Here is a 17562-nt window from a genome sequence, read left to right as displayed (position 1 = left end):
TATGCAAGGGCACAACTGGGAGAAAGTTGAAACTCTTTAATTGGAAGTGCTTGAACAATTACCTAAATAGCAGAATAACCAGGTTTTCTGTTAGAAAAAATGCAGAATTAAAAGAACTTTTGAAATTACATTAACATGTAAACCTTATGTGAGATTTTAGTGACTGGGTTTAGATCTGTTTAAATATGTTACATGATGTTTGAATGTATTATAAACGGTTATGTGCATCTAATGTTTTAATCGATGACTTTCTGCCCAAGACCCATTTTTTTTCTTAAGTAATGGATGCAATTATTGCTTTTGAAAAACAAGACAAAGAATATTGTACAATATCTAATATTGATATTAATAATATGGCTCCACGGATGTGTCTTATGCCGCTGTCTGGTGAAGCCAGTTTTAGATCTGCTGCTGATCTGGTTATGTTAAGTGGATAATATTTAACTGTTGGATAATGTTATACGTTTTTCCAGTTTAATGTGTTTGGGTTATAGCACAGATCCAGCGCTCTGGCTGTTGATCAATGTATTTCTCACAGTGATAAATGACTGCTTTTTCACTAAGCAGGGCAGAAGGGATTTGCACAGCTACAAAACAATACAATATATGAAAATAAATATATATATATATATTTCATATATGCAGTGCTATCAAATTGTCCCTGGACATTTGATTGGTGAAAATGTAAAGGGGGCAGGACCTTCGCTACTGGAGCATTCTAGACATTGCAGATGTATAGACAGAACAGAGATATAGGAGGCACAGTTGGTCATGATTCCATTAGTACATAACCTCCAGAAAAAACATATTTCAAGAGGCACTGAAAAATGTCAGACAGTTATGTGCAGTCAAGAGAAATTGAAGGAAAGCTTTAAACAAGTTTAATAGCTCTGGTGGGGCGACTTCCACACAGCATAGTCAACATAGTCGGTAGTCAACAGTAGCTCAAACCATAGAAATACAGAATCCAGCAACAGACCAAAAACAGGTGAAAGAGTCCAAGGTAACTTTGATTGTTGGGAAATTGGTTATATAAAAACAGCCAAAGCTCATGGTGGACACTTCATCAGGGCTTGGATGAAGGAAAATAGTAACCACACAGATCTATATTAGGACAGGAATGAAACTCTCCTTGTGGATTAACAATGTAATGGTTGCTGTGTGTCAATAGGACAGATGGGGGAGGCCTGCAGATCTTTGTAAATCCTCATGGGCAGGGCCCTCTATACCATCTTGTAAAAAGGGTAGGGGGTGGTTGTAAGTGAAAGCCAAACTCCATGATGGGCATCTCCAACCCAGTACTTTCCCCCACCCCCCAATAGCCCACCAACTCCTGCAATTCATTTTAGAAATGTTTTAGAATACATATACGTTTTTTCCAGGTGTATTTAAATCACATAACAAGCAGGCCTATCTCCCTTTTCTGTAGCATTGGGTGTCCTCAATTTTGTACAGTCACTTTATGATATCAGTGTTCTCTGAAGCATTGTACTGTGACCCCAGGCCAACGTTATGTCACATCCTCTGGGGGTGTGCCTATGACCCCCTGGACCTGGAGAGAAAGTGAGTTGAATGATCTTAGGCTCCATTAAACCAAGAAGATGGTCTCAAGTGGAGGAGAACACTGAGTGCAATGCTGGAGTTTGAAGGGAGTACTACTGGCAAATCTTAACTGGAGTTGAACGTTAGGCAGGGCCTGCGTGGATAGCAGTTCTTGCATGAATCCATCAAGTACACATTATATTATAGGCATCACACTATTACAGAGAGTGTAAGGGGCCTATTCACAAAGCTGCCAAAGGATCCAGCCTTAGCTTCAGCTGATCCCTTGGCTAGCTTCGGTTGCCGGAGCCCTTCGGTTCAGTCGATCTGAAGGGCTGCTGTACAGTCTATTCACTATAGCCTGTATAGCACCCAAAGTTGGCTGAGCGGCTCAGCTGAGCTGAAGGCATTTGCTTCGGCTCGACTGAGCCGAAGTGTCAGCTGAAGCGGGCGAACGGTCATTCTCCCCGCGATTGACAGCTGGACGGAGCCAGCCGTGATGTCACGGCTGGCTCTGCCTAGTTGTTTTGACAGATCAGCGTCCCCAAATGACCTGGGGATGCTGAACTGTCATTAAACAGTAATAACTAGGTGGAGCCGGCTGTGATGTCCCGGGCCAGCTCCGCCCAGTTGTTATTCATTGGCCGGGACCTGCTAGAAGACTCTAGCAGATGCCGGCAAATAGGAAGCAGTTGGGCGGAGCTAGCTATCACTGGTAGCTTCGCCCAATAGTTTTTTTTTCATTTAAAAAAAATCTTTTTTTCTTTTTTTACTTTTCAATATATATACATTTAAAAATTATTTTTTCAACTTTTTTTTAAAACTATTCTCATTGATTTGCTATTCTGCTCAGTACCACAGGGAACCAAGCAGAATAGCTATGAGAATAGGGGCAAATGGCAGCGAGTGAGCTGCCGGAGCTCCGGCTCAGCAGATCCAGATGTTGGATTGGCTGAGTCAAAGTCCTTCTGCACTTCGGCAGACCGAAGGCAGCCGACTCGACTGAGCCAAAGCCGAAGGCAGCTGATACTGAGCCGTAGTGAATAACCGAACGTTGTTCGGCTCACTACGGCTCGGCTATTTACTCGACTGCCTTCAGAGAAAATCTCCAGGTAAAATAACTTCAGAAACACACAGGAGTGACCTGCCTGGAGCAACATCCATTCATGAGGATGTCTCCATATAGAGATGGAACTGATCTGTTCAAACCTTTTTTTTTTTTTTTTTTAGCGCTGAACATAAAAAAAAGGCTTTTATGTTCAGCGATCTGTTCAAACCTAACAAGGAGAGCATACATATTTACTAATACCTCATCCCAAGTCCCTATTCATTGCAGGTACAAGAAGTGAAGTGTGTATGGCATGAATAATGCTTTATAATGTCTCCCAGAGTTTTAATTTTGCAAGAAGTCACTTTATGGTTTAGGATTGACAGTTAGAGGAACAAAGAGTTGAATTTGCTTTAAAAGACCTCCTGCCATAGACATAAGAGTGGTCCGCAGCAAATGCCTGCCTGGCTCTAAGGGCTAGTTCACACCAAATGCAGTTGTGATGCAGTCCGATCAGTTTGGCTGCTGCAGCCAAAATACATCACATTGCTTTCCTATGTGATTTCTGGTGCTCTATTCACACCAGTGCAGTCAGTTCCGATGCAGTCAGAAAAAATACTGCTTGCCCTATTGTACCTGCATCGGATCGCAATGGAACTCATAAAAAAATGCATGCAAACGCACAGGAGCGCACCCAAAATCCCATTTTAAGCACACAAAAAAACAGCATAAATCGCTGTAAAATTCGTGGCAAAACACATTGCATTGCAGCTACGCAGCCGCACGCAGTTCTGGTATGAACTGGCCCTTTGACAAAAGATTGCTGTCTTATACAGGCAAAAAACGTCAGATTACAGACTGTTATCTCATGTCTATGGGTAGTAGACAAATAATACTCTGGCTAAGAAATGCTCAAAGTGGGCAGCTGGGAAGGCAGATTTAGGTTATAATGTAAAAGCAGTTCTTCACCCTTGTCAGCAGCCAGTTGTTCACTACCCCACGCTTCACCCACATGCATGCAGCACTGTATTGCATGAATAACGGAGCCAGGGTTGGTAGATTGCCCCACGTGGACATTCTTGGTGAGTTATTTTGCATATTGATTCGATAAATACTTAAGGCTGTTCTTGGTGAACATTATATGTAAATTTCAAAATACCAGTATTGAATTTCTCACTGCTGTATTTTTATGTTCATTCCATCCACTCATTTATGCATCAGGCATACATAGTTTTCTAAGAGAATATTCTCTTGGATGTGAGCTTTTGATAATGTATATTTATTATTAATGTTTTAAACTTACTTTTTATCCATGAATATAAAGTGTGCTGTTGTAGAAATGTCATTTGACTGTTGTATTCCATTGTATTAGGTTGTTAGCTGGTGGAAATAAGTTTCCAATTCATCTTTTTAGTGCTGCACTTAGCAAAAGAAGTTGGTCCTTAACACTCAGTACCTCCGCAACACAGATATGCACGAGGAACAGTGGAGGCACAACACCTCACATCTCTGAGGTCTGCTATGGGGAATGTGCATTTCTAAAAGGGCTTGTGTCAACAGGCCTCTGGCTTTTATTCATGGCATCAATCTGGAGGCCAGTAAGGAGTATTTTGGGTTAAATGATTCCTAGCATCACCCAGCTCAGAAGACTGAGGACAATACTATGAATGCAGGGTACCATTTAAATGCGTGTTGCTATGCGTTTTAAAGCATTTCCATGTCTTCTGCTTGTTTTTGTTTGGCCAAAGAAAGTCAAATAAAGTAGAACTTGCTAGGGTTGGGGGCTTATCATGCAATAAAACACCCAAAAATGCAACCAAAAACCCAAATTGATGCACCAAAAAACACACCTGCACTATTTCCCCCAATGCAGGACAGAGCAGCACACAGGTGTGAACGGGTCCCATAGAAAAGAATGGTAATCCTCTTGTTGATCAATAATGCACGTTGAGCAATGTGTGTTAAATCCCTCAGGTATAAACAAGGTCTGAAAGTATATTTATCTAGTAGTGCTTCTTTGTCTGCTGAAACAGCCCCTTCTGATTGGCTTATGATACAAAACTTTCTTGTCGCAGCCAGTTTCTATCAAGCTCTCATTAGGAATTAAGAGGCTGCAGAGGAAACAGCAGTGTAAAATTGGTCAGACCCTGACAGTTTTAACTAGTAATAATAGGCCAAAATGTACCAGAGACCAAGGGTAAAGGCAGGTGGTTTACTAGAGCAATTAGGAGATTGCATGTGATACAGTAGTGTAAAATTAAGCAGCAGGACAATTTTAATGAGCAAGGCTAGGCTCAGATTTACTAGACTTAAGGTGCCCAAACACTGCACGATTCTCGTACGAGAATCGCGGGAAATCGTACGATAATGTATGGAAGGCGTGCAACCGTGTCTACTGTACGGTCGCACGTCTTCTTTCAAACAAGCAGGCTGGAAAACCCGCCGGGAATCGTATGATTCTCGGCGAGTTAGTGGCCTGCTTGTTCGACAACTGCCGAACGGGCCGGTGTGCGCACGCGCACACTGCCCGTTAGCAGTGATCGGAAGCCTGCCCCTCACTGCTGTCATCGCAAGCCCGCCCCTCAGGGGGGCGGACTTGCGATGATCTCAAGTACAATCTGCCTGTCCAAGATGGGCAGATCGTACGTTTTTTTAAGTACTTTACAACCCTCGCAAGACAAGAGTCTTGCGAGGGTTGTAAAGTGAATGGCCACCTTAAGAACACAGACTGGAATACTAGAATTAAAGGGTTTCTAAACCCTCAGCTTTTTTTGCATATATCTGCTGCCAGGGACGCAAGTTAAATCTATGGACACGTGCATCGGCATGCAGACACTGTGGGACAGGAACTGCCAGCAAGCCCAGAGGAGTCAGCGCTGGATCGGACACCTGCCGCAGCCCTGGAGAGAAGGCTGAAAACATCAGGAAGCAAGAAGAAGATCGGATTAAGAGACATCATTTAAGGTAAGTGCTTTCATTAATGCTGGGGGGTTGAGGGGAAAAAAAAGTTGCCTTTAATGTCACTTTAAGATACTTCAGAGGATACATCAGTGTACAACTGATCAGCAGCAGCAACAGTTTTAATTAGGGATAATAGGCCTGACTGGTGTATGCCTAACTTTTATTTTATCTATGGGGATAGGAGGGAGCCGTAAATGTGAGTGATATAATGTGACGTTGTTTAATTACAAACTGTTCTCGCACATAGATTGTTTTCTTTTAAACAATGCAGTGGCATGCTGCAAAACAAAAGGCAGGTTAATGAACAGTAGTTAGTAACAAGGAAATGCTCCACTTTAAGCAACCCAAACTTAAAAAAGGATCTATCAACATAAAAAATATGAATAAATAAATCCTCACTTTTTCAAAGCGAAGCCTTGCAGCACAAATAATGAAAAGGTTTTCTATAAATAGGAGAACAACTGGTGACGTCAGATTAACCACAAAATAAAATGAAAGACAACCCCCCCCCAATAATAAGAACAAAAAAGTCAGCAAAGGGTTTGGCTGCCTAAAGACATAGCACCTAACTAGAAATCCACTTATTGGTAATTTTAAGCCTGCTGGCCATAGTTCAAAGACCCTGCAGTACATTATGGCTTAAAGAAAATCCTCCCAAGAAAATTTGCTGGGATTGCTAACCCTGAACCCATGGTAAGGGCGAAACTGAACCTCATCCCTGGTATCCAGGTGAATAAATAAAAATGCCATATTTGCCATTTCCCTGGTTTTCAAACCAATTCTCTTGCTCATCTTTGTTGTGGAGTAAATGGAGTTTCTTGAACATGTGACAGAAGTCTTTAATGCGCTGTTCATTTTTGTTGTTGCTGTCTAAACGATTTGTAATTCTGCTGGCATTTTCTCTAAGATATGCAATATGTCCAGAGATGAAAGACAGCGTTAGACTAAGGAAGACCTTCATGTCAACCAGCAGCTTTCAGAAGATATTTTTCTGCCATTTCCCATAGTCAAAAAAGAAATTGAGATGTTTTATAAATAGGTGAGATATATTTGTACTGCAGCATGAGTAGAATACCAACACATGCAAATACTGAATTAAATCTACAGCCACTCTATATAGTCCTAACCGTAACTTATGAATACATACCAGAGCTTTAATAAATGCTAAGAAAGAGGCTGTGGTACTGGAATGTTGCTTCTAACTCAGAAACAAGATCAGTACATTAAAAATATAGTAAGTCATTTGCTTGTCACATTTTTACATGTTCCAGTTAGCTTAGTAAAACCTTACGAGGGTATTCCCTTAACTCATTTACATGTTATCACTATTTCTATTGGATGTAAGGCCAACTCCAGCGTTTTGTAAGAAATTAAAATTAGATTGACTAAGTCCTACAAAAAAAGTTTTTATTCTGAAGCCTAAAACCTCTTTGGGGTTGAATGATGCCCAGTGCCATTTAACTAATTTCCTGTGAGATCAGGGTGTTATAGACCTGTGCCCTGGGGGTGCATTATCATGTCAGTCTGGGCTCACATTAAAATGCTCAGTAGTGAGCACCATTATCTGCAGCATTCAGGGCTTCCACTGCCAGAGGACAAAAAAGGAGGAGGACCCTGCGTGTCAGGAGACCAGACCAAAGACAGTAGAAAGAAGATATGTATACTAATGCATGGGCATTTGAACGGGCAGTGTCTTTAAGTAGCTACTACATTTCTGACCTTCCCCTCCTCCAGCCTGTGCGCTCATCGCACTGTGCCCTAGCCGGAACGCAAAGGATCGCATACACAAAGTCTCCTTGCGTTCTGGCGCAGGAGGGGGCGTGGCAGTGCCATTTATGTCAATAGCACTGCTGACACGCCCCTGCTCACAGTACAATTGGCAACACGGAACCATGTGGTAAAACAATGCCTGTGTTCCAGTGCTGTTCAATCGCAAAAAAATTGTCCACACCCCCTACATACAGCTAGATGCTGTATGAGGTGATTTAATGCAGTTTAAAGTCCAGCCGTCCTTCTCCCCATCTCTCCTAACTGAAACTCCGTATCTGCCTGGGAGAGAATGTGCAGAAGCCTTAGCTTTGCAGCTGTGATCGAGTGATCACGATTGCAATGCATTCCAGGCTTGAATGCAAATATTAAAGAAACACATTTTTAAAATATATTATTAATTATGTATTTCTTTAATTTTTGCAAAAGGTGAACTTATCCTTTAATATTAATTTCTCTGCTATGGGCAGCATAGTGGTTCAGTGCTTAGCACTTCATGCTTGCACCGTGGACCCCGGTTCACATACGGGTTTGACCAGGACACTATCTGCATGGAGTTGGAATGTTTGCCCTGTGCTTGCATGGGTTTCCTCTCACACTACAAAGACATGCTGGTGGGAAAATCTGTCCTAGCATGTGAGATAGTAACCTTTGATTGTGAGCTAATCGAGGACAGGGACTGATGTGAATATACATGTATGTAAACTGATGGCGCTATATGAAATATCTAAACCTAAAATGGGATAACTTTTTTTTCTAAGTCCGAATTGGAACTATGGTATGAAGCCAGTTCAGGTGCAAATATTGCTAAGCTGAGTTTAAAAAAAAGGAATACAAGAATATTTTACTTTTACATATTCATTGATATACGATTGTGTACAGCTAGCCAAATAACTATATAAAGCCGCATACTTTTTGAGAGTATATATTTATTCCCCAGGATCAAAGCCCAGCCCACCAATCCCTTTTCCTTCCCTTCCCTGCACACTCCTTAAATGTAATCATTTACTATTTAAGTACCTTAAAACACATTTATAGTTGCAGTCTGATTATGATTGGTGTCCTTTCTTCCCTATCTCCAGTGCCGGGCTGTGGGAGGGTTTTAATGGTGCTTACAAATCAGACTTTTCTGCCGTGTAAGCCCCATTCTGTGCTAGGTTATTCCGCTGTGTGTGTGTAATAAAAAGTATATACATTCTATTTAATGCGAAATTGGAGATTTTTATTCCACAAATATCTATATACAGAACAAAACCAGCCAAACTACCCATAATGAAAACAAATACAGTGATAGAGCACATAGAACTCTAAACCATTCCAAATACTACTTACAAGGATATGCTACATAACCTCAAAGGACAGATCTGGCTCTATGCTCCCAAGCAATGATTAACAATCTAATAACTTCTACAGCAGTGCTAATAGTGACTTTTTTTGCTACAGAATGCCTATAAATAACTGATATCCACACACACACAACATTTACCCCTTAACAGATGGTGAACTCCTCCAGCACAGCCATTAGCATGGTGTGTAGCAGGCAACGAAAAAAGCAGATGATCACATGCAGCATGATGGAGCCACATCAAGCAGACATTTTGTGAGAATCCACTTTTTAATTGGACAGAGTGCAAAATACCAGAAATCGTGGCAGTGGGTGGCTGTGCGCAACGGAAACTAACTGCAGCCAATGGTGCTATGGGTTGGGAACCTTTGGTTAACATAGACCTGCCATAGCATGTGCCAAGACAGTTATCTGTGTTACATGCTGGTAGTCCACTGTGTTGGAAAATAAGCACTGACAGATCTGCAGCTCAGGAGTGATGTATAAATTCAACAGCTGAAAGCACTGCGAGAAATAAATGTGTCTTAGGTTTGTAGCTTTGTTTCTCAAGACCCATGTTTTAGAAATTGGAATAATGCTGTTTAATAAGCCAGGCTCAGTTCTGTGCTGCAGACTTTTCATTAAGTCATTACTGCCAGGATGGAGCATCAATGGCGATATAGCCACCAAATTTCATTGGCTTGAATCTAATCAAAACTACATATACGAACAATAAAGCAGAGTTATATCTCAAAGAAGCCGAGACAAACTGGCTCCAGGCAGAGAGGTTTGAAAATTGTTCTGCATCTTGTGATTCCTTAGAGGACTGCAGTAAGAATAACATTTGCTGGTAAACTCTTAAGGCACCTGCACTTGGTCGTTCTTTTTTTATGTTGAGCTCTAGAGTTGCTGGTATTGTAGCTTACAATTTACTCCTCCAATAATTAATATAGTATGACTACAACAGCACTACCTGTATTATCTGTACTGTAGAGTAAATTGACAACAGCAGTTAAAGCGGAAGTCTACCTTTCCAAACAGTTGCTGGGTATCATTCAACTTGGAAGAGATGAGGCATCTGGGACTGGAAGTGGTGGGTCTGTGGGTGTTAAAATAATGAGGCTAATGAGTGACCCCTTTGTTTAGCACAAGAACATGGCCAGTATAGTTAAAAGGCATTTAAAGCCTATTGCACCCTTATAAACCACCAGAAAACACCTTAATTTTGACTTCTCTGTACCTACAATGCATTTTCTGAAAATGGGAATATGTCTCCAAAATCTCCTTATTTTGATAAAATTCCGGAAAATAAAAACTCATCCCTAGTCACATCCTTCTGCCTCTGAGTCTGTAAGTGTAACCTGTAAACTTTTAAGATCCTGATCCTGATAAGATGTGACTGTTGCTCTGTTCATAACCTAAACCAGCCCTTCTCAACCTTTTTACCCCTGAGGAGCCTTTGAAATCATTTTCAAGTTCAGGGGGAACCAATGCTTAAAAGGATTCTACCTATGTTACATAAGTGTGATTAATAAGTTGAAGAACATTTTAAATTAAAGAAATGTGGTGTAAACATGTAAGCTGCGGAAACATTAGGTCCGGTTTGGATATTTTCGTTATTTCGGGATTCGGATCTGAAATCCAATTCGGTTCGGGTTTCGGATGAGTTCTGAGTTTTCGTTAGTTTCGGATGAGTTTACGAATATTCGTTGTGAATACCACAGAAAACCATATACAGATATTAATATTAAAGCTCAAGCTCCTAGACCCATTCGGCAGTCCGAATTTCCGAATATACCATTCAGGAGCTCCAGAAAGCAATACGGCTCTGGGAGCCACATTAAAGCTGAGGCTTCCAGACCCGATTTGCATGCGGGAGCTCTCAAATGCTATTCGGAAATTCGGACTCCACCCGGGTCTTGGAGCATCAGTTTTAGGATTATGTATATATAAGTAGTATTCTATAATATGAACGAATATTCATAGCGGCAACATTGTGACCAATATACACATAAAACTAAACCTCAGGCTCCCAGACCCAAATGGTATTCAGGAGCTTCCGAATGCAATTCGAAAATTCGGATTCAGACCCATTCGGATGCATTAAACTGAAAAACACATCTGATTGGCCAAGTCACTTGTCCAATTCAATTTAGTTTTTAAACGACATTCGGATGGGATCTGAAATTCATAAATGGAAATCCGGATTTGTACGCATTCAGATGCATTGGGATTCGTATGTGTCGAATGTCCGAACTTCGGAAAATTCGGATGTATTTGGATTCGGAACAAAACGAAATGCACATGTGTAATGTAGTGTACTTAGCACATTATTATCCAGGGCAGACAATTTTGTTACCAACCCACTAAAAAATAATTTTCAGTAATCTTGAAATGAATAAATGCAGAAACAAATGTCATACAGTAATAATTGTGGTGTACTCCAACATTTTCGGTCAGTGTAGAAGTGATCCCTTATAATGGTGGTTAGAGCAACATTGCACCCTTGCACTGATGTCCTTTGTAATTTGGAGATCAATCCACCATTGCTCAAGGGTCCCCTAGCAACCTCAAGAGGAACCCTAGTTGAGAAACATTGACATAGACAAAAGGAAATAAATTATATTTACTTTTCATCTCCATGTTATCCATATATATTTCTTTGCCATCCCCATATTATTCATAGCTGTGATCACAGATATAGAAGCCTTAAATTAGTTATATGAAATATCCTTGACTTCATGCACACCGCAATGCATACATACATAAAATACGAAGGAATATGCTTCAGTGCTTCAGTGAATTTGTCTTAAATATTAGGTAAACATATATTTATAGGTAATCAGTGTGGTTGAAAACATGTAAAGAGAACCTGTGATAGCTAACCAAGTGTTAGCTGCCACAGGTGAGCATGCTATGCCATGCACCTGCAGCTGCTTGCCCTGTAAAGAGTTGGGGAAAGAGTTTGTGCTGCATTGCATGTAGAAAAGCATCCTACATAGGGGTCTATTCACAAAGCTGCCGAAGGCAGCCGTGTGGATAACCGACCCGAAGTGAAGTGAGCCGAACTCTGTTCCGCTATTCACTCCAGGCATGTACGGCTGATTTAAGCCGTACACCGACTGAAATCAGCCGTACATTGGCTTGCTGCGGCTGGGTTCGGCTCGGCCGAACATGCTGACCCGAAGTGCAGAAGGAGTTCGACTCAGCTGATTCAACATCTGGGTCGGCTGAGCCAAACCTCCGGCAGGCTACTCGCTGCTGTTCGGCCTATTCTTATAGAGGCCAAACAGCAGTGAGTGAATAGCCGAATGCTGCCGAGCGGCATTCGGCTCGGCTATTCTGCTCGACACCTCTTGGTAAGCAGGGGACAGATCTGTTGAAAACATGTAAAGAGAACCTGTGATAGCTAACCAAGTGTTAGCTGCCACAGGTGAGCATGCTATGCCATGCACCTGCAGCTGCTTGCCCTGTAAAGAGTTGGGGAAAGAGTTTGTGCTGCATTGCATGTAGAAAAGCATCCTACATAGGGGTCTATTCACAAAGCTGCCGAAGGCAGCCGTGTGGATAACCGACCCGAAGTGAAGTGAGCCTCTGTTCCGCTATTCACTCCAGGCATGTACGGCTGATTTAAGCCGTACACCGACTGAAATCAGCCGTACATTGGCTTGCTGCGGCTGGGTTCGGCTCGGCCGAACATGCTGACCCGAAGTGCAGAAGGAGTTCGACTCAGCTGATTCAACATCTGGGTCGGCTGAGCCAAACCTCCGGCAGGCTACTCGCTGCTGTTCGGCCTATTCTTATAGAGGCCAAACAGCAGTGAGTGAATAGCCGAATGCTGCCGAGCGGCATTCGGCTCGGCTATTCTGCTCGACACCTCTTGGTAAGCAGGGGACAGATCAGCGTCCCCTGGTTACCAAGTAACCAGGGGACGCTGAACCGTCAGTACCATGAGAGCTCAGCAGAGTCAGCTTTCATATCTTCTCCGGTTCTGCTAAGCTCTCATTGTAATGCAGGGGGGAGAGAGCACCCCCCTGAAATGATGGCAATAGCTTCTTTGCTATCTGCAAGTTGTTTTTTTTTAGTATTCTGACAGCTGCTGCCGTCAGAATAAATAAAATTAAAAAAACAGCATTGGAATGCATAGCTAAATTCCTATTGGCTATTTCAATTTGCAATATCCAATAGCAAGCTGGCTATTGCACCCGCGCTCTGCTGCTGTCAATCACTAGAAGAGGACCTGATGGAGAACCTAAGGTCCCCTCTGCTGATTGACAGAGCAGCAGTGGGCGGGTGCAATAGAAAGTTTGCTATTGGCTATTGCAAAGTGAAATAGCCAATAGGAATGTAGCTAGGCATTCCTATGCTGTTTTTTTTTCTGACTGACGGCGGCCGGCGGCTCCGATGACAGTAGAAAAAAAAACCCAACAGAGCAGGGAAAGGTTTACTTTGCTCTATCGAGCAGAGTAAACCTTTCTGGGAGAAAGTGTTTCTCTCCCGGGCGGCCGGGAGCCGCTATCTAATAGCGGGAGACTCTAAAGGGGCCGGGAGAGTTGGGATGTCTGGTAATGACAGATCGGCGTCCATGGTTACCTGGTAACCAGGGGACGCTGATCTGTCTCTGCAAGTGGCCGGAGCCAGCCGTGAGATGACGTCTGGCTCCGCCCAGCTGTCAGTAGCAGGCTGTCGGCCGGCCATATGCCTTCGGCTCGACTGAGCTGCTGGGCCAACTTCGGGAGCTGTATGGGCTATAGTGAATAGCCCGTACAGCAGCCCTTCGGTTCTACTGAAACGAAGGGGTCCTGGGGCCGAAGCTAGCCGAAGGATTAGCCGCAGCTATGGCTAGATCCTTCGGCAGCTTTGTGAATAGACCCCATAGTGTTTTAGAAAAGCATTCTACTTATGGCTTTACTGCTCTCCCATGGCTCTGCTGCTGTCCCGAGCACTCAGAAACCTGCCGTTTAGTCAACCGTACCACAAAGTCCCACAACCGCAAAGTATAAATGGAATAATTTGGCTCTGTACAATCTTTTAGACCCAGTCTTTGCAGAAATCAGAAAAAAACCTGCTAAGTGCCTTTAATTGTGTTGCAGTAAAGCATTGCAAAGCAGGTTACTTCCAAAAGGAACTGCATAGCAGCGTAATTAAACTAGATGGAAGAATACAGACTTCTAAGTTACATCAGACTAAATACATATTTCTTAAAACATTGTCACTTTATTTACATATAATGAAAGAATCCAAAAACTTCAACATGTGTTAAAAACATTATAAAAAACATAAGGACCCCCAATTTCTCATTATTTCTTTTTTTCTTATCAGGCACATGTTAAATTTCTTAAAAAAACACCCATGAATCTTAGAGGTCTCTTGAGTAAATTGTATGTATCACATACTGTGCCAGATGAGATCCAGAGAAAGTGTTTCCTCTACATGTTTCATGGTGCAAATCGTTTCCTAAAGAAGTAACAGGGGTATAATATCAATGGACAACAATAAGACATCTATTAATCATCTCAATACAAATATTCTATATATGCCAATTTCCATATTTGTGATATGCATACATATTAAAACTGCAAAGACTTGTTTGTCAAGATCCCAGGATCCATTTGTGTCTGGCGCGGATGAGGAGGTAATATAAAGGGACACCTGAATAGCCAGGAAAGAGGACAATACCACCTAAGATTACACTGAGCACTTAACCCTTAACAAGGTCAGCCTAATGTGTAGAATAGTCATTTCACCTTATTATGCCTCACCTTTGATCATTAGAATTCTAGCTGATTTCACTCATGGGCTCTTGCAGAATAAATCTTCTCTATATATCCTAGTGCACTTAAATATAGAAGAGGGGGGATACATAAGTGAAGGTAGGACCGGGTACATCAAAAATAATGTTAATAAGATGGCATTTATTATGTATGGTATCTAGGGCCACATATCAAGAAATACTATACCATCAATGCTTGTCCTAACATACAGGTTGAATATAACTTAAAAGAGAAACATAGAGCCATCTTAGAGCATTTGATGATTCAAATCAAGGTATTATATCTATGTTCTAAAGGGTTCTCCTATCTCTACTGTCGCCTCACAGCTTCTAGGATGCATGTGGTTTAATGGCCGTAGCGTTCCCTATCTTTTAAACAATGCCGCCGGAGAGGCATACACCATATATGACGTCACATCCAACGCAGGCTCTCAGTTAATGCACATACTCCGCGAACCCCGGATAGAGGCTTGCCCCGCAGCGCATGCGGGATCACAGTGCTTCCGCATGCACTGCGGAACTCAAAATGAGACCTGGACCTCAATACAGCGGGGCCACCATTTCCTCTTAAAGTAGCCCCCCTCCAGAAGGAAGGACACAAATTCAGAGATGATTTGAGGATCTGTCGCTGAGTAATACACAAATTGGATACATTTTTGCTAATAGTTTAAGGAACTTGAAAGCATTTTAAGGTTTAAATTCTGAGTTTAGTGTTGGGTATCGCCGCGCACGCCGGAGTGAGAGCAATAATTCTAGGGCCAGTATTTTGGGGTATTTCTACATTGATGGCCTGGCTTTTAAAGAGTCTTCTGTAGTTACTGCAGTTTTTCGCCGTTTCACGGACGCACGCAATTTGTAAACTGGGCATGTTGGGTATCATTTTACTCGTTGTAACCTCATCTTTTATATTTCATTTAGAAAATTGGTATTTTGTTGTGTTTTGGGGCATTTAATTAAATTTGTCACTAAATTTTGGGGTTTAATAAGGAGTTGCGCTAATATTGCGCAACATAAAAATTTGCAACTACCACCATTATATTGTATAGGGTCTTGGCATTCAGAAAATATATAATGTGTGGGGGTTTTAAGTAATTTTCAGGCCTAAAATGTGGAATATACCATGGGTGCAAAAAAATGAAAAAAAGGCCTCAGTCATGAAGGGGTTAAGTATCTCACTAACAAGATTTGATTTGAAATCCACACAAAGGCATGTTTGGCTATTCTGCATCAATACATCTAGAACCCATGATTAGAAGAGTCAGTGTCAGCCTACTCTGCTAGCAGTTCAGTTTTAGGTGTATGGACTCAGAGATGGTGAGCTTTATCAAACACATTACACTAATCTACCAACAAAAGTGTACAAGCTGTTCAAGGACAGCGACAATGAGGATCCAAATTGGGTAGCACTCTGGAACCGAAATAAGTCAGTAAAGTCAGAAACGATGTCTGCAGATAGCCGTGTACTGCCTCTGGCAGCCCTGCCATGGCTTATGCTGGCTATGCATCAAGCATATTAAATGCTTCCATGCAGTATTTCTTTCTTTCCATAAATGACTTTGCGTTCACTTGCAATGTGCTCAGCACCCTCCCTCCTTGCACGTCATAGCCTTCTCCTCTTCTGAAGGGTCTACTTACTCTCTGAGCTCTCTTACATAACTTTGTATGTAGCTGCTGGTGGAGGAGCAAAAGGGAAATACTATATAGTGTTACTAGAGACTGTTAGGGCTGCTGACATGACATCCAAAATGGAGGTGCCTATCGGCAGCCTTAGGGCTTTTCAATGTCTGCACAAGGTAAGACTTTTACAGGTAAATAACTTGCCTAAATTACGGTAAATGCACCTATGATCTTATGTTGTGGCAACCAGGTCTTATTAAAGTAGTATTCAATTCTCAAACTTTTTTTCAACAGTGAATCCAGATCAAACAAATATATATTGCCCAGCAAAGTATTTATTTACATATTTGCCCAAGCACTTACAGTCACCATGTTTCCAAATAGCTCCAACTCTTTCAGCTCCCCTTGCCTGAACTTCCTTGTTCAGAAGGGACAGTACAGTCTCCAGCAGCCGTCCATCTACTAGCTTGGGGAAGCAAGAAGGGAGGAGCAGAGAGCAGGGGAGTAGATTGCCTTGCTGTGTCTGTGTGTTTGTGAAGACACCCACAGCTTACTAGCACACACAAGAGTGGTTCCATAGGACCCTGCAAGGAAAGGAACCACCCAAAAAAAGAAGTCAGGACCAGTGCTCAGGGGACCAACTGATTCTGCAGAAAACTAAAACTTTTAATCAAGAAGAAGCAGCGTCCATTGTATGAGATTTCATCACAATTTGAAATAGCTTATAACCCTTTTTGCTTTAATAGCTCTTTAAGGCTTCATTGTTGCTGCTGGTAAAATCTATATAAGAAGACAGGACAGTGAATAACTCTAGTAGATTTTTTACCAAACATGTAATTGGTGTCATGAATCTACCCCTTGAACTCAATGGAAAATAGGACAGTTTTTTTCTCTTTCATTCTCTAACCTTCATGAGGAAAATGTAATGTTAACCATAATTGGTTGCTATGGACAGCAGCTCATTGCAGGTAGTTATTTCTGTAACCCAACGTGAACCTTATCCTAAGGTGATAGGGACACACGTGTAGAAAAGAGAAGGATCAGGCCTGTCCTCAGAGAGTTACACCCCTAGGAACTCAGAAACAAACTGATTATTGCAAGCAGTGCTTGAAACTAATGCACGGTATTATCAGTCCATTTACAGTATGTCCACCCTAATACAGGTTGTTTTTTCCCTCTCTCTTAGCAATCTATCTATGATGAGTTCTTCAAGCTGCAAAATTCTGTGAGGGGAATGTATCAAAACTGGAGCAGACAAAATATGGAGCAGCTGTGCATGGCAACCAATCGGCTTCTCTCTCTCATTTTCAAATCTTAACTGAGCAGATAAGCTGATTGGTTGCCATTGGCAACTGCTCCAGATTTTGTCTGCTCCAGTTTTGATAAATTGCTTCCTGTGTATTTTTTGTTGTATGTCTCTTAAAGGTGCCCATACACCTTACGATTGTCGTACGATAATTGTATGCAATCGACTTTTTGTACGACAATCATAACGTGTGAATAAAGTGCCCGACCGATAGTACTGTACAA

The 17562-nt window shown here is 41.9% G+C and overlaps 1 protein-coding gene across 1 annotated transcript in view; it reads left to right on the top strand.

Annotated features, from left to right (window-relative positions):
• SYN2 (synapsin II) overlaps positions 1-17562 on the top strand; it is a 279216-nt gene that overhangs the window by 11862 nt on the left and 249792 nt on the right. Inside the window, exons 3-4 of the mRNA XM_018554553.1 lie at positions 13501-13520; positions 17364-17370. Of these exons, the coding sequence (XP_018410055.1) occupies positions 13501-13520; positions 17364-17370 (27 nt within the window). The remainder of the gene's footprint in view (positions 1-13500; positions 13521-17363; positions 17371-17562) is intronic.

Source organism: Nanorana parkeri, unplaced genomic scaffold (genome assembly GCF_000935625.1).
Source record: "Nanorana parkeri isolate BGI_ZX_2015 unplaced genomic scaffold, ASM93562v1 scaffold164, whole genome shotgun sequence".
NCBI classification, from domain to species: Eukaryota; Metazoa; Chordata; class Amphibia; order Anura; family Dicroglossidae; genus Nanorana; species Nanorana parkeri.
This window is presented reverse-complemented; position numbering and strand designations above follow the sequence as displayed.